General features: G+C 38.4%; 3 protein-coding genes across 4 annotated transcripts; 2 read left to right on the plus strand and 1 right to left on the minus strand.

Moving 5' to 3' along the window:
• Window positions 1-1,928: 1,928 nt before the first annotated feature.
• Window positions 1,929-16,311, plus strand: bgnb (biglycan b). Its single transcript, XM_079478527.1, has 8 exons — window positions 1,929-2,089; window positions 9,959-10,236; window positions 12,682-12,794; window positions 13,701-13,914; window positions 14,039-14,149; window positions 14,360-14,453; window positions 14,802-14,940; window positions 15,022-16,311. Exons 2-8 carry the CDS (start codon window positions 9,990-9,992, stop codon window positions 15,217-15,219), a joined length of 1,116 nt encoding a protein of 371 aa, XP_079334653.1. The 5' UTR covers window positions 1,929-2,089; window positions 9,959-9,989; the 3' UTR covers window positions 15,220-16,311.
• Window positions 16,312-16,748: 437 nt separating this feature from the next.
• On the plus strand, window positions 16,749-25,346 carry b4galt3 (UDP-Gal:betaGlcNAc beta 1,4- galactosyltransferase, polypeptide 3). Of its 2 annotated transcripts, none has more exons than XM_079478528.1 (8): window positions 16,749-17,049; window positions 17,208-17,297; window positions 17,431-17,884; window positions 18,341-18,576; window positions 18,942-19,132; window positions 20,685-20,807; window positions 22,527-22,631; window positions 22,727-25,346. In XM_079478528.1, exons 3-8 carry the CDS (start codon window positions 17,623-17,625, stop codon window positions 23,046-23,048), a joined length of 1,239 nt encoding a protein of 412 aa, XP_079334654.1. In that variant the 5' UTR covers window positions 16,749-17,049; window positions 17,208-17,297; window positions 17,431-17,622; the 3' UTR covers window positions 23,049-25,346. The 2 variants fall into 2 exon arrangements, with proteins under 2 accessions (XP_079334654.1, XP_079334655.1); XM_079478529.1 differs by having other exon boundaries at window positions 16,752-17,049; window positions 18,341-18,546; window positions 22,727-25,345.
• cfap126 (cilia and flagella associated protein 126) lies at window positions 23,281-26,727 on the minus strand (the record flags this gene model as incomplete). The annotated part of the gene is made up of 5 exons (XM_079478278.1): window positions 23,281-23,469; window positions 25,980-26,162; window positions 26,266-26,343; window positions 26,558-26,620; window positions 26,701-26,727. The coding sequence occupies 5 exons, from the start codon at window positions 26,725-26,727 to the stop codon at window positions 23,281-23,283; spliced, it is 540 nt and encodes a 179-aa protein (XP_079334404.1).
• Window positions 26,728-26,911: the final 184 nt, after the last annotated feature.

A 26,911-nucleotide genomic window follows, 5' to 3' on the forward strand; every position in this document is an offset into this window, starting at 1 on the left:
ATCGTGTTTCTTCTGGATGATAACATATCAGACGGTTATTTTATCTTCGGGAGCATATTTAAATTCAATATAATCGCATGTGTTGTTTTCAGGTCCATCAGAACATCTCTTCGATGGTCTATGCGGTCTGTATTGCGATGGCATCCACTCTTCTGATGGCATCAGCTGACTGGTTCAGATTCCTTGGATTGAGAATTAGAGCTATGAGGATGTTTTTTCTTTACCCAGAGGAGATCCTTTCATATCCTCTTTGGCTGGCAGACAAGCTGTTCTTTCTGCTTTAAGCTTTTTTACACGTAAAAACATGCTGTCCATTGATAGCAAGACTGGCATAGCACAGGCAAAGAAACACGCAAATTCAGATACTTTGTATCTTACTATCCTTCTGGTTATTTAAGTAGTTTTTATAAACATGCTTTTTTACTAAAACATTACTTGTGGGTATTTTGAGACCAGACAATTGAGCTAATAATTGTAAGATATGCTCTCTACAGTGTATTAACATTCATTTAAGTCTAGGACTAGTCTTAAAGGGACAGTTCCCCCAAAGGGAAGATTATGTCATGATTTACTGAAATGGGGTTTGGTTTCTGCATTCTTCCAAATATATTCCTTTGCGTTCATCAGAACAAAGAAATGTATACAAGTACGGAACAATCTGAGGGTGAGTAAATGTTGGCAGAATTTACATTTTTGGTTGGAGAATCCCATTAAATGAAGCCAGCACACACCTGCTTTCTGATCAAACATTGACCTTAATATTACAAAAGCCCATGACAAATATTGTATTTTAATTCACTGCTCGTTGGAATTAAATTAAAAATTTTCAACAGTGCAGCATCTTGTCCATCTGCTGTTCTTCTTCTACACTCGTCCCGCAACAGAGGCTTCCTGTGTTTGTTTTTAGAGGAAGAAGGGGGCATTGGCCTAAAACCCACCCACTGGACAGTGAACCCACAACAAAGACAGCATGAGGCATTCCAAACTTACAGAAAGTGAGAGAGATGACAAAAAGCAAAAGTGTTCGTTAGACAGAGGGTTTTTAAAGACACGGATCTCAAACCATCATTGCATTGGTTAGTAAGTTTGACTGGCCTCATAAGATGAAGTGGATACTCTGTGATGAACATTGGGAAGATATGTAGAAAGGAAAAGAGTGTTATGATGGGTATGGTTTGCCATTGGCATAACACTATATATGGATATAGTATACCTTGCCTTTATGTTCAGGGCTGGGCAGAATATCTCAATATCTCGACTAGCCCATTGAAATGAGAAGATGCTATGGTAGAACAAATACGATGAAAGGATTAGATTGGGAACTGCACCAGTTTTCTGTTCTCATGCCTCCAGCTGCTGTTGGTGAGTGAGCCCTGCTACAGGATTACCCAAATGAATAACGGCACAGGTTGCCAATGCTAAATAGGAAACAGACCTTTATGAGGATTTCTATGACTCAGATTTATATGTTGATAAATCATGAGGTTGAAAATGATATTATTCAACAAGAACTGTTAAAGAAAAGTATTTCAAAAAGATACTAGTTGCTTCTACAGTTATCATTTCGAATTAACAACTTAAACTCTCTTAAAACACATGAGCATGTTTTTATCATTTCTATAAACAACATGACGATTTTACAGTGTAGTATATGTTAGCAGAAGCCATGGTTTCTCTGAAACTTTGATCATCAGTTTTTAATGTAGTCTAATATTAAACACATGGTTTGCTCGCTTACTCTTGACAGTATCAAAGATGCGCACAAAGTCATATGAATATTTTCCAAGTGCTGGTGGTCATTACTCAGTGCGTTTGCATTTTTATGAGGGTGTTTGGTTTAAATGCGGGGCACTCAACCCACCCCATCCCGCATGTGTTCGCCCACTTCCTCTGTGTGTATTACCACTGCAGCTCTCCAACTTACTGACAGATACAGACTTGATGATGAGAGGGAGTTGGTGACAAACTCAGAGACAAAGTCACATCAAAGAGAATACATGTCCGAAAGTGTGAAATTCAGAGAAAAAATATAAAGCACTTTATACTGGCGCAAGAGCGCAGCGTGGAAATATTACAGCTCAGATAAAAGGTGAGTGAGATTTATTTTTCTTGATTTTCAGAAAGAAACAAACTTTTGCTTAAAAGACTTAACAAAAAACATCTCTGGTCAAAATGTCATCGCGCGTATTAATCTTGTTATGCGGTGAACATCCGTTCGTAAATGGTATGTCACTTCATTTAGGTGCATTTATGACTATCATATGTTTTATGCTGTTTAAATATGTCACAGTATAGGCTATATGTAATGTAACTTGTTGCACTGTTGCTTTTAGAAGAATCGTTGTAATAGTAGAATGATGTGCTCTCAAACGTTTAAAAATCGCAATGGATAAAAGCGTCGGCTAAATAAATGTTATAGAGAATGCTTACATGAATGCTTACATGAAAGTTTTAATGTAAATAATTAAATTACCAAGTAAATACCGTGTAGACCATGAAGCTCTTGTAATGTCAATAAAAAAGAAACAAAGACTTGTTGCCATTTCTGTAATGCTTCTGTGGGCTATATAAAATTGATGCAGTTTTTAAATGTGGACCCTACTGACCCCGGAGAGATGCACAGGAAGGATAAACGTTTAGATGTGAGTGGATATAGAATAGACCCCTGTGCTGTGAGTGACTGCACTCATTCACTCATTTATCTTTCCTTGTGATGTTTGTGACCTGTATGATATCTTTCAATCATTTTCAATTCACAAGTCTGCAGTTCTTGAAATTACTTCACGTTTTTGCATTTTCCATCAGGCTGTTCTTTTTACATGAATCCACACTTTAGGTATTTTACAAAACAATTGTATGGGACCCCCATGAACTGTCAAAACATGTAAAAGACGACCAAGCTCAGATGTCATTATAAGAGAGAAAGCTTTTCTGTGACCGTCTTTCTTGTAGACTACCAATTATTTTTAAATCATCATAATGCTGTCAATGCTAAATAATATCCTATACAAAGCAAGTGAGATAACTCATTTCTGGTTTGTGTGAAGGAGTACTTGAATATGACTGACGTGAGGGTGCATGCAGTAAGACTGCACTTTGTTATCAGGTCTGACTTAATTGTTCCGGCCCTATTCAAGTAAAGTGGTGACAGTGGTGGCAGTACTTGGCAAAAGTTTTTTTGGGGGGTGACAGAAGTTAACAAATAACATACAGCCCAGCAGTTAATTCATGGCATAACAGCATTAAACCATCAACCACCCGATGCCTGACAGGAGAGAGTGAGAGAGGGAGAGAAGTAGCAGGTATGCATACAATATAACTTGTTTGGTGATATATCTGACTTTCACTGACTCCTAAACACTGAACGCAAGTTGTGGTTTTGAGAAAAGTTAATGTACAGAAGTACACCACAGATTCACCAGGGTCATGTCATGTGACTTCATTGCAGTTAACCAAATAATTTGCAACTCCCATCATTTTACTTCCTACGTTGGGTTGTGTAACGGTCACCAGCTGGAGTGCCCTTGAGGACCACTAGAGGGCACTCCACATCAAACTTATCATTCATTCACACACTACATTTCCCATAACTCACTACCCGGACTCATCAGCACTGATTGCACACACACCTGCAGATCATTCACATACACATATATACCACTTCCACACACCCATTCTTTGCGAAGTCTTGTTAGCCTGTCTGCATTTCTAAACCCTGGGACAAAATGACCATCGCCCAGTCAGAGCCTCATCCCAAGATGGCCGTCTCCACGCCTGTGTCTTCGGACAAGATGGCCGTCTCCACGCCTGTGTCTTCGGACAAGATGGCCTTCTCCACGCCTGTGTCTTCGGACAAGATGGCCTTCTCCACGCATGTGTCTTCGGACAAGATGGCCTTCTCCACGCCTGTTCCTGAGCCTGTACCGGTTCCTGAACCGTCGGACCCGCGCTATACCCCTGAACCGACAGGTCTGCCTGGTTCCCTTGAAGGGACGTCTCAGCCCTGGCCGCCTTCACAGCCTGCTCCGCCCTGGCCGCCTTCACAGCCTGCTCCGCCCTGGCCGCCTTCACAGCCTGCTCCGCCCTGGCCGCCTTCACAGCCTGCTCCGCCCTGGCCGCCTTCACAGCCTGCTCCGCCCTGGCCGCCTTCACAGCCTGCTCCGCCCTGGCCGCCTTCACAGCCTGCTCCGCCCTGGCCGCCTGCACAGCCTGCTCCGCCCTGGCCGCCTGCACAGCCTGCTCCACCCTGGACGCCTGCACAGCCTGCTCCGCCCTGGACGCCTGCTCCACCTCAGTCTCCGGGTTCTCTTCCGCTCCACGGTCCTGACCCTCCATCCCGCCCCCGGGTCCGCCTCCGCTCCTCCTCTCTCCTGGACAGTGTTAGGAGCATCTGGAATCCGCTCCTTAAAAGGGGGGGCTATGTAACGGTCACCAGCTGGAGTGCCCTTGAGGACCACTAGAGGGCACTCCACATCAAACTTATCATTCATTCACACACTACATTTCCCATAACTCACTACCCGGACTCATCAGCACTGATTGCACACACACCTGCAGATCATTCACATACACATATATACCACTTCCACACACCCATTCTTTGCGAAGTCTTGTTAGCCTGTCTGCATTTCTGAGCGATTTCCCTGTGTTTGTTCCGGCCGTGTTTTATCTTGTACTGGTTCTACCGACTGTGATTCTCTGCTGCCTGCCCTGACCTTTGCTTTGTTTACGACCTTGATTCTGCCTGTCTACTTTATCCCTGACGCTGTTGTATGACCTCTGCCTGTTTGACCATTCTGTGTAATATAAAGCTGCATTTGGATCTCACCCTAAGTCTCGGAGCAGTTTCATGACAGGTTGATGCAGGTGACGGTTTTGTGTTAAACTGCATATAAACTCATGATAAGTGCTGATTGTGAGCTTTGCTTTCTCTATTGATGCTTTTGGCTCAAGCTGTGGGATAGGATTATGTTTGTGTCTGCTTATGTTTATGTGTGTTTGTTTTCCTTCTCTTTGTCAGGATGAAAATGGAATCAGCTTGGTGCTATGTGTACTGTTTGAATTAAAACCTCAAAATCTGGCGTTGAGTCCTGAAAACTCATCTTGAATGACTTTGGTGATGTGCAATTGTAAATCTCTTTCTTAACCTGAATGTGTGTAAACCACTTATCTATATAAATAGCTGGATTGTGCCTAGAACGCTTATTGTTGTAATGGTTTAGTAATATGGTTTTAGTAAATACAGCCTGTATTTAGATTTTAGAATAAGCACATTTGTCATATGTTGAGGTTTAGTCTGCTGATCTGATATGTACCCTATAATGAAAATGAACGTAACTCACTATCTAATAAGATGGGAAAATTCCTGAGTAATTTACAATTTAACTCCCTATTATTGTAATAGAACGTTTGTTCATACCAGCATGGCGGCCCGGTAGCTTCAGTTTAATGACGTTGGGAGAAATCCGGTCATTTATATAGATCCGTTTTTTGGGGGACTGAATTGACAACCATATTGCTACTTCTGTGTGAACACACCCATTGACACAGTGTGAAAGTGCTGAGAGCAACAGAATTCTGTTCTATAAAAGCAGAACTGGGACTTGTATATAATTGTGCCTCATCCTTTCTCTTGCATTCCTCTGTCTGGTCCAAACCAGTTTTTGGGGTGCACATATAATTAAGCCACTATTTTTACAAATCCCAGTTTGCTTTTTCCAGGTCAACAGCATGAAAAATGGCTGCCATTTTCCCACGTGTTTGACTTTTAAGTGAAAGATGGGCAGACAATATGAGGAGAGTACACATGGTTGTTGATATGACAGGATAAAGAATGTGATTCCATTGGACGATGCTTCAGGCTGTAATGGAGTCCTTGGAAATGCCACTCCACAATGGTATTTAACAAACGTTTGCAACAGCTGTGTATGGTCAGTTTTGGGATCTTTCTGCCTCTGTGACAAATGTTTAATATATGTTTCTCATTGTGAGATTATTTCAAAGATCTTTATATTGCTTCAGTTTAAACAACAAGTGTAAATGTTGTGAGTATGGTTAATGATTAAGGAGTAGCCATGGTGATCTGCAAAAGCATCCCATGCTCATTACTCACACAGCACAGAAGCTGTTTTTAATGACGTGTTTGATGGAGGGAATAAAAGACTCAATCTAGGAACGTTTATTTGAATAATGTTTGTGTGGGATCCGAGTAAAATTTCACAGTGTATTTTCACTGAATAAAAACTACACTGTAAAAAATTCAGTAAAAGAACTGACATTTTCTTTCAACTGGTGTGACATAAGTGTACAGTCAAATAAAAAGAATCTTGCAAAATTAGAAGATTTAAGAATATATTATATTTTTTCCTGTGTTTCTTATATGTCATTTTACAGTTTTTCTAACGTATTTCAAAAATAATCTGTAAAAAGATCTTGTCAAAAAGTTTTTTGCTGAAAGCTGGGGCTGTAAAATACCAGCACGTTTTCCTCAAATGACAATTTCCTGCAATTTCACGGTATTCATATTTAAAAAATACATGCAAAATCTGTTAAAAAACAAAAGAATATATTTTTGACATGGAAAATCTGTCTGCTTTTTTACAGTGTAGACTTTGGTGATCATTCAGTTGATTCAGTCCACCTTAAAGAACAAATGTTAAAGCTGACCTGATATATCAAAAATATGCACATTCCCGATAATAATATATTGCTTATTTCCCTCCAAATCAGCAATGAGATTAAATTTAGAGCAAATCTTGACTCCTAGTATTTAGAAATGTTTCTCAAATTTAAGAGACATGTCACAGTTTATCTTCAGATTAGAAAATAAATATATAAATATAAAAATAATAACAAAAGTATAAAATAGAGTACAGAATACAGTTTAATGAAGTTAAAAATTATATTTCAAAACATATTTTACAAAATACCAAAGAGATTAGAATTCATAAACCGCTTTGTCTTTAAAATGTTCGAAGTCCAAATTATCTAAAGGGTGGATTTTCACAATACTATTGAACCTTCGTAATCTTAATATTTGTCAGCAATAGTATTTTGTGTCTGTTTTAAACATTTTAACATCTTACACTACTTCTACCAGAAAGACTCGGGAAGCAAAGTGTAGAGTATTGAACATTTATTAAACAGCTGGTAAACAGAATATATGGTTATGGTAAATATGGTTATTGAGTTTCTTTGGAGTAGGCCCTGTCCGTGGCTCGCATCCAGAGGGCCAAGAAGTCCTCCACTTCCCGTTTTAAGATGAAGACGGGGGCGTAGCCAACCCCCCATTGGGTTTGTAGGGACAGGGACCTCCTGGTGGTGGTGGGGAGGATGGGGGTGAATCACTGTTGCTTCGACTGCGGACGTTGAAAGGGCTTAGTGGCGATCTTTTATGTTCCATGTTGGGAGGGGATTGGTTAGGTGTTGATTGGTAGTGGATGATGCGAGATTGAGTCTTCCCGGCACACTTGCGCTGTAGCTATATTTCTGAAATGAGACGTATCTGAGAACTCCACTGCGTCATTTGAATTCTAAAGGTGCAAGATTATTTTCTTTGGGCGATTTTGCCATCAAACAGAGAACCTTTAATAGAGACTGTTTACTTTCTCTCTCTTTGATTGAATACTTGGGAGGTTAAATGCTTTTCCTTCCTTTCCAAGCTTCAAATCCTGAATCATGTTAAGATGTTGTTGTGGAAATCTTTTTGAATGTGCCTTGAAAGTTTTTCTGAGTTTCTCCATTATTAAAATGTCATGGGGCATCTGAAACGTATCTTCTCACATCTATTGGTCGTCCTTGTGTGTTTCTCCTCAGGGAATATAGGGGAACAGTTTGGATTACACTATATGGTAACAATGTGGCAAATCATTAAAGAATCACTTGAGGAACTCTTGTGTAAACAGTCATCTTCACTTAAGTCATTTTGTTCTCCAGCTGAGACGGTTGCTATATTCTAGAGTGGCCGTAGTTTCCTTGTTGCCGGGATATCACATTTAGTGATTTTACATTATTTGAATGTGCATGATTCAGAGTCTAAGTTCAGGATGAAGATTTGATGAAGGACAGACATTGGCTTTAATTTTAGCTTGTGCTTAGATCAGGTTTATCTTGAGGCCTAAGGTTAAGCCAGGAACCAACAGCTCAGCTGGATATGAAGTTTAGGTTACACCATGTTGGTATCAGTGAGGTCTCCGTTGTTCTGCTAACCCAAAATCCTTAACCACATCTCAGCTCCACCTTTGTGATGACATCACAAGACTGAGCTGGAGGTCAGAAATGACATCATGTGCCATCCCCACCCTTCCAGGCACACACACACACACACACACACACACACATACTGCCAGAAATATTCCCTCCTTTCTCCTTCCTGTCTTATGAATGGCTTGTTTTAAAAAGGTCAGGGTGAGTTTTTCCACCACCACACACTGTCTGACCAGATCCGTCCTACACATGCACACAGACGCTGTCTGTTTATTTTCCACTGTATTTTTGAAACATCACTGAATGAGACTTCAACTAAAAGTTAATACTAAATCTCTGTAAAATCGAATTAAATTATCAGAAGTCTATAAGGGGTGCATAGGATGCTCATGCAGCACAAATGACTGTTCATAGGGTCCCTGTGTAACAACCACACAAAAGACAGTCTCCATAATGATTGATTTCACACCCCTTGCCATATTTCACAACTGAATTTAAATTCACATGTGTTGTGTGTAACATGTGTTAAGTGCATGAATCCAACAAACCACATGATCATTTGTTAACTCGAAGTTCTTTTGGTCTGTTTTTGTAATGTCATGTCACATACAACTGCTCATTATTGAATACATTTCTGGTCATATATAAACTTATAATTGAATTAATCTGTATTACTAAATAAATTAATAAGTGCTATTAAATTCTACATTTAAATACTTTTTAAATACTTTTATGTATATAGTTTTCTCAACTTTCGAGCAGATTTGAAGAATATTTGAATATGAAGGATATTGTTGGTTCAGGGCTTGTTTCAACGTTTGCACAGTGTTGTACAGGAAGGGCATGTCTGGTGATAAATGATGTGCTTATATTTAGAAGGCAATGTTACAATATCATCTCAGCAAACTCTCAATCCTTGTTTCGTCCCTTTTCTCTCATGTACTTTGTAAGACAGTCTAAATCTTTTGTGATAAACATTTTTATTGATTTTCAGGCAATTTTTAGAATACAACATAATATATCTGTATAAAATCAACATTTTCAAAGACAGTCTAAATCTTTATAAAAAGAGCTGTTTGCAGGTTCCAAAAAAAACGATTTTGTTCTCCCTATAACAATGGAGTTCTTGGTATAACAAATACAAAGGAAAGTAATGTTAACATCTAAGTTTTAGATTAGGCCTATTACAGTATATTAGAGTCAGCCTTTTTCAGAGACACGTCCTCCGGGGGTCGCATTGGTTGACCGCATAAGTCATCGAGTTGTCTCATTTTAGTAAAAAAACATTATAAAATCAACATGTATTACTCTTAAAACGTAATCATCTTACCTTGAATGTAACGGTTGCCTTTCTGAAATAAAACCTGAATTATGAACCTCGATGACGTATGTGGTCAACAAATGCGCAGTATCCTGCGCACAAAATGGCCACAAATTACAAAAATGGTCACCAAACTCACCTTATTACATGAATTTTATAATAACATTATCAGCCAACCAGTTAAATGTTTACTTGCTAAAGCCACACATTGCATTTGGACAAGTGTTCAATTTGAAACCTGGATTTTATCTTTAAAGCAGAAAAATTATTTATCATCTTACAGTCTTCTTCAAATGTAGAACACATTGTCCTTATTATGAGGGATAACAGTACATAATAGAGACATTGTATGCTAATATGAGTCATTTGATTTATAAGACTTTATAAGACAAAAGTCTCTTTCTCTCCTTTTTTTCTTTCCTCATCTTGTAGGTCATTGAGTGTAAGTCTCAGTATCTCAGTCATGTTCTCCGGTTGCTCTCTTCTGCTGCTGTTGCATATCTGCAGCCTGACGGTTCCCTCACTGGCCTTGCCCTTTGAGCAGAGAGGATTCTGGGACTTTACCATGGATGGCGAAGGAGGAGATCTGATGTCGGTAATGATGAGAGATGAAGAGGGTTCAGGGACAGAGGAAGAGCTGCCACCAGACGTGCCCTTGTGTCCTTTTGGATGTCAGTGCCAGCTTCATGTGGTCCAATGCTCAGACCTTAGTGAGTATGTCACTGTGTGTGTGTTTGCCTTAGGCATACACACCTGCTTAAAGCATGAATAAGCAGAGCAATGAACCAAATAAAAGGATAGTTCACCCAAAAACAAAGATATTTTTTATAATAACAAGATATTTTGAAGAGTGTTTGTGACCAAACAAAGGCGATACCCATTCACTTTTATTATATCGACTCAAAACCAAGTCAATGGGTATTGCCTTTGTATGATTACCAACATTCTTCAGAATATTATTTGTGCTTTGTGGAAGAAAGAAAGTAACACACGTTTGAAATGACAAGATGGTGAGAAAATTATGACAATATAAATTTTTAGGTAAACTATTCTTTTAAGTTGTATGATTTTGTCCTGGACGTCGTAGTATAGTCTCGGGGGAAAAGCAGACTTCTTGCTTGAAGGAAACTTGCTTGAAGTGCATGAGTTTTGTATCATTTTTGTGATGCACACAGGATGTATCACAGGACTTGTTTGTAGCTGCTCTGTTTTCATTTCCACAAACAGAAAAAACAGACATACCATTACAGAGAAATCATTACTGATTTGTTTATATATTTAACCATTTAGATTGTGATTAGCATTCTCATTATTCAAGGTAATGTTGTTGTTGTTTTTCAGAGAGACTAAAATAATAATCACTGTTCTTATTATAAATACACAAACTGTGGTGTGTCTTTCTGTCTCCCGCCAAGTCCGTCCAAATTATGCTCTTTAACTTCTAAAACCATTGAACTGACAGTCAAAAGGAGCTTAGGAATTCAAAGCTTATTATTTTAAATATATGCATTCATTTTTAGTTTATGGGTCTGACTGTGTTTGTGCATTCACGTGTGTTTTATCATTGAGGATTTGTTTTTGTTTTCTTCTATTTTTCTAGTGTTTTTGCCATGTCACTTTTGTTTAGGGATGTGGATTTGACATAAAACTGAAAAATACAGGCTTGACTTTAAACAGCCCTTTATATGGTTCCTCCCACAGTTATGAATAATGCCTTGTAATACATCGATTGGTTGTGCTTTCTCTTTGTCCTCAGCATCTGGAAGTTGTTGTCATGCAGGCTCTAATTTAAGTTGACTTTAATTCATAGCCTATGTTTAGGCTTATATATATATTACGGTTATCATGCCTCTATCATTGTATAATTTGTTTATATTTAGGAGTGTAGATGTGTGTAACGCTGTGGCTGAAGGCTGACATGGTCTGGACAGCTGGTGGACGTCAGCTTTAATCTGGAGGTTTGGCTTAATTTCTGTCTGTGCTTGATGGTGTCGTTCACAAAGCACTTGTTTGTTTAAGTGGCAGGAGAGGCAAACAGGAAATCATTTTTAATTTTAAAATCTACACGGACTGGCAGACTTTTAAAGCTGTTTGTGATAGAAAGCACCAGAAAAATAATTCTTGGCCATGTGATAATGAGGGGGGCTCCAAATGTGTATTTATTGTGGGGGGCCTCATTATAAAATGTTTTCCTGGATCCTGTTCATTCAAATCACGGTCCTGGCTCTTGAAGATATCCGTGGAGGTGTTCCTTGTACAAACACGCAAGCAACCAGAACTTCTCGTCTTCTTTTCTCGTCTAAAGTTCAGACAAAGTTTTTTTTTTAAACGAGTATAAGCCTAATATGTATCATGCTCAAAAGGCTTAATGTTATAAATGCATTATCCTTCTTTATTTTTACAAACCAAGAAAGCGAGAACTAAACATGAAAGTACCACTAATAATCACAATATTTTAGAAAAATAAACATTCCCCTGTGGTTATGGCTCTGTACCAGTTTTGTGCTAATTGACAGCAGGCCGTGGATGCTGTTGAATGAGTTTATGATGTATAGAATTCAGAATGTCCCTTTAATGTGTTGAATATCTTTTCTAGTGATTTCCCACTGAGCAGAAAGATGGCTTAGCAGTTGCGGTTTGGAAGAGCATTATAAATGGCTGGAGGGGAACAGAGGTCGAACCCAGCCTAGTATAAAATATTGGGCTCTGCTGGATATCATCATGAATCATAGCACTGATTTAGACTCTTGGACGCTGGACTGGTAAAACAGAAACAATTCTGTATGTATGCTTTTGATGTGGTTCTGGTCTAATCTAGTGTGTATAATCTAGAGCTAGTTTGTGATGTGGTCAGAGTGTGGCAGATTCGAAAGCGTATAAAGGAGAGAAATCATACATAAATAATGTCAGCTGTTGGGATGGTCAATGAACAAAAATTTTGGAATAACTAATTATGATCTCTTGGTTGAGATATTCTATTAAATTTTCTTTTGATATTTTGATGACACAAAGGAAGTCCTGTCTTAGAAAACACACAGAAATCTAAACCAAACGGTGCCCTAATGATCTGTCCCTGTCTCTGTATACAGAGATGTACATTCTATAGTTTGGATGTCGTAAACTGGTGTATAAACAATATAAGTCTTTTTGTTTAGGTTTGACTGTGGTCCCCAAGGAAATTCCCAAAGACACCAAACTCTTGGACCTACAGAATAACCGCATCACAGAACTGAAGGAAAATGACTTCAAGGGACTTGCAAACCTTTATGTAAGACACATTCTGATTGGAGCAATAAAGGTGGACCAGTAAGAAAAGAAAATGAATGAATAATACATTAATGCTTTATTTACAATGAATAATTGATAAAATAATTGACATTATATTATCATTACTATATTATATATTATATAATTGTATATATATTATTTTTAATTCAAAAGCAAATAATAATGAAAATAACGGATAGACTTTAACAGATATACTAGCACTTTGGAATTAAATTTAAGTATGTCCGAAAACTTGTTTCTCAGAAAAAAAGAGTTTACAATATAACTCTTTGGATGGGATTTTTTTTGCCGTCTGTTGATGCATGCCAGGCTCAATGCTTAATTCTTTACTTGTTTCTTCACATTAGCCTGATACAGCCAAAAAGTATGTTAGCTAAATATTTAACTTTTGCTGAGTGCTTTATATAATTCTTTAATGCTGACATACACAATTTAGCTGTATTTAGTTTTAATATTTAGATTTTTAAGTATATATTTATGACATTTTTCATGAAAAGTGATTTCAAAAGCATAAAAAAGCATATTTAGGCTAACTCTTGAGACATTTAACAGTCAGTTATGTCACCCATTCATTTGGCACTTTATACAAAGGGTCTGACAGGATGTTAAAACCGTCTCAAAATGCTCCTGTAGTTCTTGAAACATGACTGTACCAAACGGAATGTTTAAGTTTCCTTCTTGGAATATCTATTCTCAATATTTATGCAGTCTTTCCCAGACCAAACAGAATATTTAACATGGCCTAGAAGTACAAGAGATTAAGTTATAAATGATATAATGTATTTTTATGTGCATTTTTCATGGTCATTCTGATATTAATGGTGTTTTTTAAAGTTGCAATGACCCAACAGAACCTCAAATAAAACCTCTCACTTTCTCTCCACAGGCCCTGTCGCTGGTCAACAACAAGATCTCCAAAGTCCACCCAAGAGCCTTCACACCCCTCCTACACTTAAAAAAGCTTTACTTTTCGAGAAACCTCCTGACAGTGGTACCCAGGAACCTGCCCCCATCCCTGGTAGAGCTGCGCATTCATGAGAACCGTATTAAGACAGTTGCAGAGGGGACGTTCTCACGTCTGGGCAGCATGAACTGCATTGGTTTGTATGCACTCTTGCCATTATGTGGTAAAGAAGTTACAGTCTGACAAACCATTTCCTTTTTTAGATGGAGCCTGCTGATTTTTGTGATGGGATATTCTGTCTGATGTTGGTCTTCTTATAGAGATGGGCGGGAACCCTATTCAGAACAGCGGCTTTGAGCCTGGAGCTTTTAAAGGCCTGAAACTCAACTACCTGCGCATCTCTGAGGCCAAACTTACGGGAATACCAAAAGGTGATTAATTGTAATAAAAAGTTATTATCCAGGGATTGTCAAATGAAGGTGCATGTTAACTTTAAAGAACATTTGGATAAGGACTTTAGGTATGACCTTGATTTGATTGTCCTTTATGCTTTTTAAACATAAATGAGCTCGTTTGCATGATTTAAAATGTTGGTGAATGTGATGTTAAATTCAGTAATATAATGATGGATTTTCTTCTAGATCTTCCTGACAGTCTTCATGAGCTTCATCTGGACAATAACCAAATCCAAGCCATCGAACTAGAAGACCTGAAACACTATAAACACTTGCACAGGTGGGTTTCATGAGTCTGAACTCGCATCATACTCATAACTCATAATCCACTCCTTATAATGCATTATACCCTGTCTGTGGCACCTTTCTGAGGCAACGGCGCCCCCTTGTGTCTGAAATCTCAAGGACATATGCATTAAACGGTCCCTGACCCTCCAGACCAAAGACAGATTATAGATTACAAAGGAAAAATTAATACACCTTGAAAAATATTTTATTTTCAAGACCCCCGAAACTGTAAAATCAAATAATTATTCACATTACCAGTCATTAAAAAGTTTATAATTCCAAGCATAACCATCTATTGTCTATTGTTTATTCATTCTTGTGCTTGTCCTCATTTCCTCAGGTTGGGTTTGGGTCACAATCACATTCGCATGATTGAGAATGGCAGTCTATCGTACATCCCAAATCTAAGGGAGCTCCATTTAGATAATAATCACCTGACCCGTGTTCCGAAGGGTCTGCCGGAGATGAAGTACCTTCAGGTGAACAGCTGATCCGATACAATATCAAAATGATGACCATCGACACATGCACACCATTCAATTGTGATTCTTTTCTTTCAGGTGGTCTACCTTCATTCAAACAACATTAGCCAGGTGGACGTAACTGACTTCTGTCCTCTAGGTTTTGGCATAAAGAGAAGCTTTTACAATGGCATTAGTCTGTATGGTAACCCAGTTAACTACTGGGAGGTGCAGCCTGCTACTTTCCGCTGCGTAACTGAACGATTGGCCATTCAGTTTGGAAACTACAAGAAGTAAAGGATGTGGGAGATTTTGGGAAAGAATAATGCTGGAAATAAAACCAAACAGACAAAAATTAGCTGAAATGAGAAGGGTGTGTGGGGGCCAGTAGCAATTCAAAATAATTTATACAGAGTATCTTTAGATGTTTTTGTGATGTCTAAGGAGAAAAGTAGAATATTGGGTCTAATTTGATTTTCTAAAACAAATGGAGAAAATTGGCATGGCTCTGGCTCGATTTTGAAAAAGTCAGTATACTGACCGAATTAATAATGACAGAATAATGTTTCGTACAGCAAGCGTTTAAAGGTCTTACCAATATTTTATCAATTAATGGGTCTAGTAATGTTGATATGTATTGTTATAATGTTTATTATTTTATATTTGTTTGTTTTATTATTATTAGTGAAGTTTGGATGTACTGTTGAAATGGCAAGGTTAGGTCTAGATTTTAAATTCACTTTGCTTAATAATTGTACTTCTGTGTTGTCAAGTTTCTTCCTTTTGTGGCTTTGCCTTGCTTTCCTGCTTTAGGAGCCTCATTGTTGAAGAACTAAATCAATGGGGAAAATGTTTGCTGCACGCTTTATAGAGACCAGCACAGTTTTCACGTTCAGATTAATTCACCCAAAGGCCTTGTGTCCTTTCCCAGCACGTTGAGGTTTGAGGCTGATTAAAAAAAGGACTGTATTGTATTATTATTTTGCACAGTTTCCTTATAAATTTAAAATCGTATAATTTCTTTCTGAATTTGGCAGTGATACTGGATGCATAATACACTGCCGCAATTTGCAGTAAAGAATCTATCGTCTATCGACTACAGGTGCAGAAGTTACATCATGCTGTGACAAATAAAACTTGAGTTAACATGAGTTTAATCTGTTCAGTGGAGTAAAACACGTTTGTTAAGAAAGAACAGGTCTTTTATTTTATCAATAAAGCTGAATATTGATTGATTTGATGATGAGCTTTTTGTGATTGTTTTTATCACAGGTCTAAGAAATAGACTTCAATTATTTTAACTATCACATTATTCCTTTATTATAAAGCAAGAAGTGATTGCCTGTCTGTGCTTAAAAAAATGTAACTGGCAATAAATCACATAAATTTAAATATCTGGATTTTATTTGTTCAAAGAAACTGTGGGGTCCTGGTGTAAATGTCCTGATGTCCAAAATGAAACAACGTCGGCAACTAAACAAAATTGTCCTCCATTGACTTAAATTGTATGGCACAAAACCACCGAGACATTTCTGAAAATATCTTATTTTGTGTGCCACAGAACAAAAAGTCACATACAAGTTTTGAAAGGCAAGAGTGATGACAGCTTTTTTATTTTGGGGTGAACTGTCCCTTTAATTTCCCCACGCTGTCATCATCTTAAAGTCTAAACTATGAGAACAGTGTGGAGAAACAAGCTACAGTACAAGTACAAATCTGTGGAGTTCCTCGAAAGCATGATTTCATTTTCAAGAATCCCACACGTGTGAACTGAACAGTCTGGGACCCTGAGGGCTTTTATTTTACAGCTGTGAAAGCAGCGCGTCACCGCACCGGTCTCCGTACATGTCTGTCAGATCAGGAATGAGCGTCTGCGCCGAGGACGCGTCTCACCACTGCAGACCGCGACGCGTTCAATGCGACAACAGGCTGATGTGTGATACGCTTTTTAATGGCGCGTTATAAGGGCTGTCGACTATCGCGTAATTAATGTTGAATGAAAGGCCTAGTTATTGACTGTCGCTGGAGCCCGATGCTTGGTTCGACATGTCGTTGTGTTCCGTCTGAGTCAAACGTAACGTGGGAGCGACAGTCGTTTAGATTCTGGAGAAATATAAATATTATTTGGTACGATTATTATTCAACTATTTACTGCTAGTGTGTTCATATTTGTTGTTGTTTGTCATTCAATTTAAGTTGAATTTGAATGTTTATTTAAAAAATTTAAATCGCTGCCATTCAGAAGTAAGCACGCGCTCTTGTTGATCAGATCTGCTTGTCTTCAGGGTCCTCTCACCATGTTTTGTTACGGACGAGATGAGGATGAGAACAGACATCTCTTTAACCAATGTTTCCTGCTTTGAGCAAGAGCACAGGTACAGTGCTACTTCTAAAAAATATTGCTGATTTCATCTGAGATCTGACAATAATTCTGATTCTTTCAAGTTACCCTTTGTAGGTGGATGTGGTCGATCTATCTCTATTGATTTTGTGTTCCTCTGTTTCCAGTGACACCCACTCATGCCATAGATGTGCAACCCCTAGCTCACCGAGCTAACTGTATTTCTCCAGATCACCCCTGGTGTTCCTCCACCTGATGCCTCTTGCTCCCTCTTCACGTCATTCCCTTATCTCCCCCTTTGACTTTCCTAACCTTCCTTCCTCCCTCGCTGGCACTGTCACTTCCTGTCAGATGTCATAATGGTGTGTTGTGGTCGAGCGCTGGATGCTCCCTGCACTCTGGCTCTGTTGGTGGGCTTCCAGTTCGCGTTTGTCCTTTACTTCTCACTGGGAGGTTTTCGTGGCCTGGTGTCTGTTCTGGTCCATTCCTCCGAGCCTGAGTTTGACTACTCGCGACCACATGACGTCTACACCAACCTCAGCTCTCTGCTGCTTCACCATCCGGGATCCAGTGGACCAGAACAGCAGCTCAGAGACTGCACGGAGCCTTCTCCATTACTGGGTATATAGAAATCACTATTCACCAGTTTAACGTCACTGGATGTCATTTTAGGATGAATGAAACAATGCGCTCTAAATATTTTAACCATTCACTTTAAACCAGAAGCGTCATGCTTATTTAGACATATCTCTGTATTTTCCATACATTTTTGTAACTTTTAATGGTTACGCTGTGGTAGACAAATACTTATTTACTCAGTCAGTGCAGTAAGGTCAAACCTACTCAAGGTCATTTGCATAAACTGACAACTCTGTCATCATCTCCTTGCCTCCATGTAGGGTCAAAATTCAGAGCAAAACTATACTGCTAGCGAATCTGTCCCTTACTCAGAACGGCTACCAGCTAAACGGCATACTAATAAATGCATGACGCTGCTGCTTTAAACAGTTAATTCTTATGTTTCGCAACACACTTAATTTTTACAAGTGCACCTGTCCTCTTTCCTCCTATCTGCAGTGGGTCCCATTTCTGTCCACGTCTCCCCACTCCCCTCCCTGGAGGAGATAAAAGAGAAGAACCCCTTGGTGACCTTAGGGGGTCGTTACCGCCCGCCAGACTGTAAGCCACGGCACCACACAGCCATCGTGATCCCCTACCGGAACCGCCAGACACACCTCCGCGCCCTTCTCTACCATCTGCACCCCTTTTTGCAGCGCCAGCAGGTCCACTACGGCATTTACATTGTGCACCAGGTCTCTTGTTTGTTAATACGCTGACTTGCCACATCTATTGTATGTGAAAATCCTAGCGGTGGATGTAGCCATCGCATAGTAAATATGCACTATGTGGACATAAGTATGTAAACACAGGAGCTCCACACCCAAATGTGAAGCTGAATATTAACATTAAACGATAACATGACAGTAGAGGGAGGTGCACTTCACTCCAACAATGTTTAGTGGGCTTTTTATGCAGAGGCATGTTGTAACATTCAGGTTTATTTTTGTCATTAGCTGTGTGGAATTGAAAAGTGGTGTCCACTTACTTCTGGCTACTATTTTAAACCTATATTTTTGCTTCAGAATGCATTTGATTAACTCATAGTTTCTGTTATCAGTCAGGTAATTCAACATTTAACCGAGCAAAGCTGCTGAACGTCGGAGTGCGCGAGGCACTGAAAGAGGAAAACTGGAGCTGTATTTTCCTACATGATGTAGATCTGCTGCCTGAAAATGACCACAATACTTACACCTGCCATCCGCTGTACCCAACACACCACTCGGTCGCTATGGACAAGTTCAGATACAGGTAATTTATCCACTATAACCATTCTTCTGTGGTTTCAAAGTTTATATACAAGTTTCTAATTTAATCAAAGTGAAATCAATTTTATAGATTTAATACGTATGTTAGCAGTAATACAAATTTTGCGGTTTCCTGGACAGGAGTTAGCTTTTGCCAGGCCTAAGCCTTATATTAAATTATGACATTTAGACAAAACAAAAAGACAAAACAATGGCACTGAAGTATTATAAGATAGGTAGGTAGGAGAGTTCACCCAAAAATTCTATCATTTACTCACCCTCGAGTTGCTCCAAATCTTTATAAATGTATTTGTTCTGAAGAACACAGAGAAAGAATGCTTTTGAAGAATGCTTATAACCAAACCGTTTTTTGGCCACCATTGACTGCCGTATTAGGAAACATTTAAATGGTAGTCAAAAGTGCCCCAGAACTGTTCCTACATTCTTCCAAATATCTTTCTTTGTGTTCATCAGAACAAAGAAATCTATACAGATTTGATAACTTGAGGGAGAGTAAATTATATCAGAATTTCCTTTTTTGGGTGAACTATTTATAATTCAGTAAATATAACTATTAAATACTGAATAGTAAACCGAATGAAAAGTATTTTCAAAACATATTTTTTACTGTTTCCAGTTTTACTGATAACCACCAGGATATGACGTTTAAACTTTTAGACTATTTATTTCATGCCCATGATGATCTTCTATTCCTTCACAAAATAAAAGTGAAAAAAAATATTTTGTGCACGGTACAATAGATGATACAGTTTCTAAAAGTATCTTTTTCATTATCAGTTCAGACAAACGTGTACAGGTAATTCACGGGTCTGGTCCTATAAATAAGCGGTTCTCAAACTGGGGGGCCCCAAAATGGGTCTGTGGGGGAACAGTTTTTGTGGCATTTTATGAAATATAGACATTTATCATAAAATTAATCAGAAAAATAAGACCACCAACAAAAACCATTAATGTTCCAGCATTGTATTATTGAATATGTCTTTGATTTAATAATTGTTTATTTGGGAAAGGCATAAAGCAATACGACACATACATGGGGGCCTTACAAGTTTAAGAACCATGAGTTTGTAGTTTGTAGTCTGCTGTCAATTGACCACCTAGGTGTAAACATTTGCTTGGAAAAAGAACATTGCAAGGAAAACAACCCATATATTCAGTCCACCAAGGCTGAGAGAAACATCAAGACCTCTCTATGATAAATTCAAAGGGCTGTAAAGCATTTAGACACTGTGAGTTGGTCCTTGGTTAGATATACAGAAAGATCAGGACGAATTTCAGACGTCTTGCCTTAATGTATTTCATAATAGAATTACAGAATAATTTCTGTTGACAATATTGTTCTGTTGAAAATTCAAACATGCCATTTTAATCAGTATTGAGTTCAATTTGCCGCTTTTTCGACCAGGTCTGCATCCACCTCTAGAAATGTCTGTCATGATGTAATGCAGAGGTACTAGCATTAAATGGATGTTATGACACATCTGACGGAATTATTGATGATGGAAGAATATTTTCTCTGCGCCTCTTCAATGCAGGCTTCCGTACTCTCAATACTTCGGAGGAGTATCTGCCGTAACACCAGAGCAGTACCTTAAAATGAACGGCTTCCCCAACCAATACTGGGGGTGGGGAGGAGAAGACGATGACATTGCAGCTCGGTGAGGATGCATCAAAATTGCATTGTGTCGTGCATTTGTGTCGCATGTCTATTGGCTCTCCTTCATCTTTCTTTTTGCATTTCACATTCGCATTTCTCTTGTCTTATTTTTATTACATCCATCTATCCCTCATGCCCTCCCCCGCATAACCACAGGAGGGATCAGTAAGTACATGCATGAATCACCGCTTTGGACTCAAGGCTTCAAACAGTTTAGCTTTCAGTATATCTTCAGTGATTATTACCTTTAGATTTGATTACAAATTCAATTTAGATTTTATGGCAATGAGAAACTGTACGGTAGAGAATGCAAAGTTGTTGAAGCCTTGAATCCAGAATGCAGAGTCAGGTTTAGTGGTTTGTTTATAGTGTTGAGGATTTAAAACGCACTTTCTTTGTGGTTAGTTCTCTGCCCTACACGAGTTTTACCTTCCTTAACGGCGGGTTGTCCGATTTCCGAATTACACTTGTTTAGACAAAGTCGGGCCGTCCTTGTATCTAATCAGCAGTAAGGTGCACAGGGCACAGGATGGACATTAGATGAGCCGAGCGCTGACGAAAGCGAAAGATGGGGTAGGGATGTGTTTGTTTTGTTGATTTGAACATCAACAACGGCTAAGAGAGATCGGACACGCCGCCTATAAAGGGATGAAAAATCTTTCATCATTTGCTCAACCTTTTCGTCATTTCAAACCTGTATGACTTTCGTCTGTAAAACGCAAAATCTATTTCGAAGAATGTTTGCAAGTGATTTGCATTGGTCTTGTGTCTGTACAATACAAGTGAATGGGAACTGCCGTTGTTCGGTTTCCAGCATCCTTGAAAATATCTTCTTTTATGTTCTGCACAAGGAAGAAAGTCATACAGGTTTGAAGTGACGAGTGTGAGTTAATGTTTACAGAAATTTCATTTTTAGATGAACCATCCCTTTAAGTATGACAACCAGGTTTTCTAATTTTACCATACTGTATACAGTATTTGGTCTTTTCAAACTATTGTTCCTGTAGTTTAGTTGCATCTTTTTGTGGTTTTATGTTTTAAAGAGTAAATATTTTGTGATGTTTAAGATCCTGCTTGGGTTTATGGAGTGCCCAACAACAAGTTTACGTACATACAAGGTGTGAAAATACTTTCATTTTCGAATAATAGGCAGTTATTATTACCTTATGTTTTGACTGAAATTATTCAAATGATTCGTTCGGCGATTCATCTGTCTAATCTCCTCCTTTTTGTCAGCCTACTCTGATCTAATTGGTCAGATAGTCTTGTCTGCTGTGATTGGTCTACCGCGTACAGCGTCGCAGTGTCACTAATGGAACGTACCCGAAACTTAAATTAGATAGACAGACGACCTGTTCACGTGATTCATTGGTCAAGCCAATAACTTTGTTTTTTGTTCACTTTCAGCTTTACAACTTGGCAGACTGCTTACATTCACACACAGGAACATTACACACGGCATGAAATGTAATTTTAAGAACATTGTAATAGCTACTCTTTAAGAACGTTCACAAACGCATGCAAATCCTCAACACTCTTTTTAATCTTTTTAGTGCACATCCATTTGGTCCACCATGTAGATGCTGGAAATGCTTTTCTGCTTTGCCTCTTGCTGCACACTTTTTTCTGTGTTCTGTGCTGTCTTTTTATACTTCATACATACTCCTGGATGTTTTTAGGTATATTACTATTTCTAGTTGGCCTGTGGTTTTGCTTTCAGAGTGCGTCTCTCTGGCATGAAGATAATGCGCCCACCTTCGTCTATTGGACATTATAAGATGATCAGACATAAAGGAGATCAGGGGAATGAGCAGAACCCTAGAAGGTGATGTCACATGACCTCTTCTGTTGCCATATGACAAACTCTTCATTCTTGTCTGTATCTAGTTTATTATAGTCAACTGCTTTTCATTCTTCTAGGTTTGACTTGCTTAAGCGCACAAGGCTGAGCTGGCGATCAGACGGACTGAATTCGCTGACTTACATGCTCCTGTCCAAAGAGTTGGAGCCATTATACACTAATTTGTCAGTGAATATTGGGGAGGACCCACACTATCCCCCTGTAAAGACTTCTGCCCCAAACTCAAAGCGTCACCAACCTGCCCCAACTAATAAGATAAAGACTTTAAAACGGGGTGTGGTCAACACTGATGCTACAAAAGTAGAACCTACCCACTTAAAGGCCAACAATGAAAGTACAAATGGTGTTCAGAAAGCTGCTACGAAAGAAGATGTAGAATGATGTTGATGATCTACAGGAAAGGCTACACGGTGATTCAATAATGGAGCTTGCTCTTTATCATCACATACATTTTATATAGTATAGCATTGTTACTATGGGCAGATAAGTTCAAACTGTTCAGCCACTTCTGAATGTCTGACAAAATACTGAAATTGGTGGCCGCAATCATTCCCTGAATATATCTCTGCTGGAGAAGTCGTATCTGAGAGGGGTCGGAGCTGCAAGGCCGCAGTCATTCCCCGAATATCTCTATGCTGGAGAAGTCGTATCTGAGAGGGGTCGGAGCTGCAAATGGCTTCAACATCGACCTAGCAGCGTACAGTCCTGTGTATGTTTTGAGCCAATCTGCTGCCAGCTGCTGTTCTTCACCCCACTGTGTGGGTCTGTTTTTCTGTGCCTTTTCTTGCCCTTGAACCAGTCTCTTATCAACATGTCATAACTCAGTTAAAACTTCACATCACTGTTATGAATACATAAATAATTCTAGAGTTTTATGCTTATTCCGCATAGTTCTCCTTTTAATCAGGATATGTTGCTTTGTGACTTGGCGCTTGAGCAGACTTGTACCACTGTGGTCTAATTTTGGTTTGACTGTATAAACCTTTATTTTCTATTTTAGTTATGAAGGTTTGATCGCGAGTAGTAAGCACTGGCTTGTTTTCTTTTTGAGAGGACAATATTCTTTAGGTATTGTGTGCTGCCTTTGTTGGTATAATTTGTTGGTTTTGGTTTTAGACAATCACTGGGATAAGCATTTAATATGGAGTATATATTTATAAATCTTAAAGCTTAATGTTCTTTTGTTTTAGGCATTGCATATGTAATACATATGGATATATTTCTGTTAAATCGAATAGATTTGTTTAGGTTTAGTATGACTTTAGTATATGGTGTTAGTTGACATATTAAATAGTCAATTGGTGCAGGCGGGTTTCATGTGTCCTTTTGTTAGTCAAAAGGTTGTTGGATTGTATTAGATTTGATAAAATGAACTCCACTCTCTGTCATATAATATATACGGCTAAAGACATTTTATAAACACTGGCATATTCCGAAGCTACGGTAAAAAGTCTAAACTGGCTTTACTAGAATTTCTATAGAAATAACATCCAGTCACAATATTTCCAAATTCACACAACCAGGGTGCATATCTAATCTAGATTTTAATGCATTGCTTTAACTGTTCAAACTGGTTACATCAAAATACAGTGATTATATGGTTCCTTATGTCTTTTTCTACTTAAGTTAAACTAAGTGATGGATATATTATTTGTCGCTATAGTTGTTTAAATAATTCAAGAGAATAATATGAAATGTTGCATGTGGCAGGGAAAATTATATTACACCCATGTATAGAGTATATACAATATATATTTAATACATTGTTTTTTATCAGAAATTTGTTAGAAGTGTTTAACTACTTTAGTACATAACAGTCTCTAGCTTGAAATCTACTCTGTGATGATCTACTCTGATTTATGTTTAGATTTTAAGGATTGTGTTTATTTTAAGGCCGGTTTTCCAGAAAGGGGTTTAAGACTAGTCACAGACTATCTTAAATGTTAAAGGTGTCTCGAAAACAACTTACACTGACATATCTTATAAAAGATCATTGCCATAGTTTTGTCTCGAGATGCACACCAGTAATTGTTTTGATATAAAGGTATGTTTTTTAAAACAGTTTAAATATTCCAATTTAACGTAGGACTAGTCCTGGTTTATAATCTCTCTCCGGGAAACCGCCCCTTTATGTTTGAAAATGATGTGATTGTTGGACTGGTGACTGTTGATTTTATAAAGAATTCATAATGTTGCTAAGGGTTACTCGTAACAGATCTCCAGTTAAAACATGTGCTAGTATCACAGTTGTGTAATAGTTTTAAATCTGACTTCTGTCAGGTACAGTGCTATTACCCCTGATTGTGAATAAACACATCGTACACCGCATTGTAACATTGTGACCATGCAACTGTTTTATATTTATCAACAGAGTTGAACAAAGTTAAATTAAGTACAAGCTTTGATTATGTAATTGGCTTACAGGACCCACTTTTAGTGTAAGTTCATCTTCAGTTCCTCAAGCTTACTGTTGTGCTTGTCTTAAAAACCTTCATTTGTTTCAAGCACCAAAAAGACAAACCGATAACTAGTGAATCAAGCTGATGCTGTGTTCTAGTGGGACTACATGTGTGTCAGTGCATTAAATTATTTCAGCAAATAAAGGATATTAAACATATCTCTTGTTCTCATCGCTTAAGAATATTATTCAAATGCGGATATTAAAGCATTATGAAAGTGAATTGGCTATATTTTCTTTTGATACTTTCCCCTGCATCATTTCATCTGAGTAGATTCCATTACAAAACCCATTTAGTAAAACTAATCTTCATTGAAACAATTGAGTTAATGTGTTTAGACCCACACAGACATTGTAATGCAAATGGAAGAGCTAAGTACAGCTGTAAATCAACAGAAACAAAAATATCCATGAAGTAACCCCGTTTTATATTAGAAGGGGAGATGTGATTATTCAGGTATTGTGTCTGCTGCGATGCTGGTCTGGGTTTGGGGTCTTATCTTTGCTGAGTGACCGGTCTGGACCGTGTTGGGTGGCTGTGTTGACTTGGCGGTCTAGATCGGGCCTGGTTTTCCTGAACGTTTAACTGTTCGGGCTGGACTTGTTGACCAGCCTGGCTTGTTGGTCTAAACTGGGCTTGGTTTTGCTGTGAATCGGGTTGCTCTGTGTGAATCTCTGGCCCTTCTTGGTTTGGGTTGCTCTCTGGTATTTGTGACTCTTTAGCAGGCTGGCTAACATTTTGGTTATCCTATAAAGTAATTATTAGTTAGGATTATTTATTTGTAACATAGGACATTAGACAACAACAGGACCAAATGACAACATGAGAGAAATTAATGATATTAAATCCTTACCATGTTTTGAGAGGCTCTACTTATTGCCTGGCTGCCACCAGAGGCCTTTGGAACCTGACTTGTCTTTCCCCAGGTCCTGAGGCGATCTAGGCCCTCTTGTGAGCGGGCAGTGGGGTTAATATCAACAGGGGAGACAAATTGTGAATCCCATGTTCCCCGGAATGATGGCCATGCACTTCCCATCTGACAATGAAATAATGTACAATTACATTTACAATTACATATAACACCAGTAAAAATGCCTGTAAAAAGATCCTATCCAACTCATGCAAATAGTAATGCAAACCTTTGTTTTTACACCAGGCAGAAAGTGGCCGCGGTCTGTCACTATAAATGTGGTGTAGCCATCCACAGCAGACGGTCTCTTGAATAATAGGGCAGTAAATAGACCAATTACATGTATACACTAGAGTAGGCTGTATGTGTAGCAATTTGTCCAAAACATGCATTATTAAATAAAATAAGTTGGTTGAGCCGAAAATATATTTGATTTTCTAACATCTTACTTTTTACAAAATGTGCAGATGATGAGGTTGACATTCAGTAAATACCAATAGGAGCAACTAGTAAACTGATACCTCTTTGAAATGTTTTGGAATTGTCCAGTTCTGGAGCTTTTGTGACTTAAAGGCGCTTTCATACTGCACACATAATAAGTAACATATTATTCAATAATAGATACACATGTTACCACAGAATAAAGACATTTTACTGTAGGTACCTGGTTGGCGGAGTAACCTGTCGACATGTTGCAGCTCGAGTTTGTTGGCAGTTGTCTCCTAGCAACCCCTCAAAGTCAGGGAAAATCACACGTTCACATAGGAATTTACTTTTGTTGTTTGAGCCTGGTCATAACCAACATTTTAAAACCTGTTAAATTATGTATACTATTAAAAAACGAAGTATTTTGTTTAAAAATATATTTTTTAAAG

This window comes from Barbatula barbatula (assembly GCF_947034865.1).
Source record: "Barbatula barbatula genome assembly, chromosome: 17".
In the NCBI taxonomy this organism is placed as follows: domain Eukaryota; kingdom Metazoa; phylum Chordata; class Actinopteri; order Cypriniformes; family Nemacheilidae; genus Barbatula; species Barbatula barbatula.

What these genes read in the sequence shown, in the direction of transcription:
- bgnb (XM_079478527.1), top strand. Translation starts at nt 9,990, where the DNA reads ATGTTCTCCGGTTGCTCTCTTCTGCTGCTGTTGCATATCTGCAGCCTG. An exon ending in GGGCAGCATGAACTGCATTG is followed by an intron (nt 13,915 to 14,038) that starts GTTTGTATGCAC and finishes GTCTTCTTATAG; the next exon opens with AGATGGGCGGGAACCCTATT. An exon ending in CACTATAAACACTTGCACAG is followed by an intron (nt 14,454 to 14,801) that starts GTGGGTTTCATG and finishes TCATTTCCTCAG; the next exon opens with GTTGGGTTTGGGTCACAATC.
- b4galt3 (XM_079478528.1), top strand. Translation starts at nt 17,623, where the DNA reads ATGGTGTGTTGTGGTCGAGCGCTGGATGCTCCCTGCACTCTGGCTCTG. An exon ending in ATGGACAAGTTCAGATACAG is followed by an intron (nt 19,133 to 20,684) that starts GTAATTTATCCA and finishes TCTTCAATGCAG; the next exon opens with GCTTCCGTACTCTCAATACT. An exon ending in GACGATGACATTGCAGCTCG is followed by an intron (nt 20,808 to 22,526) that starts GTGAGGATGCAT and finishes TTTTGCTTTCAG; the next exon opens with AGTGCGTCTCTCTGGCATGA.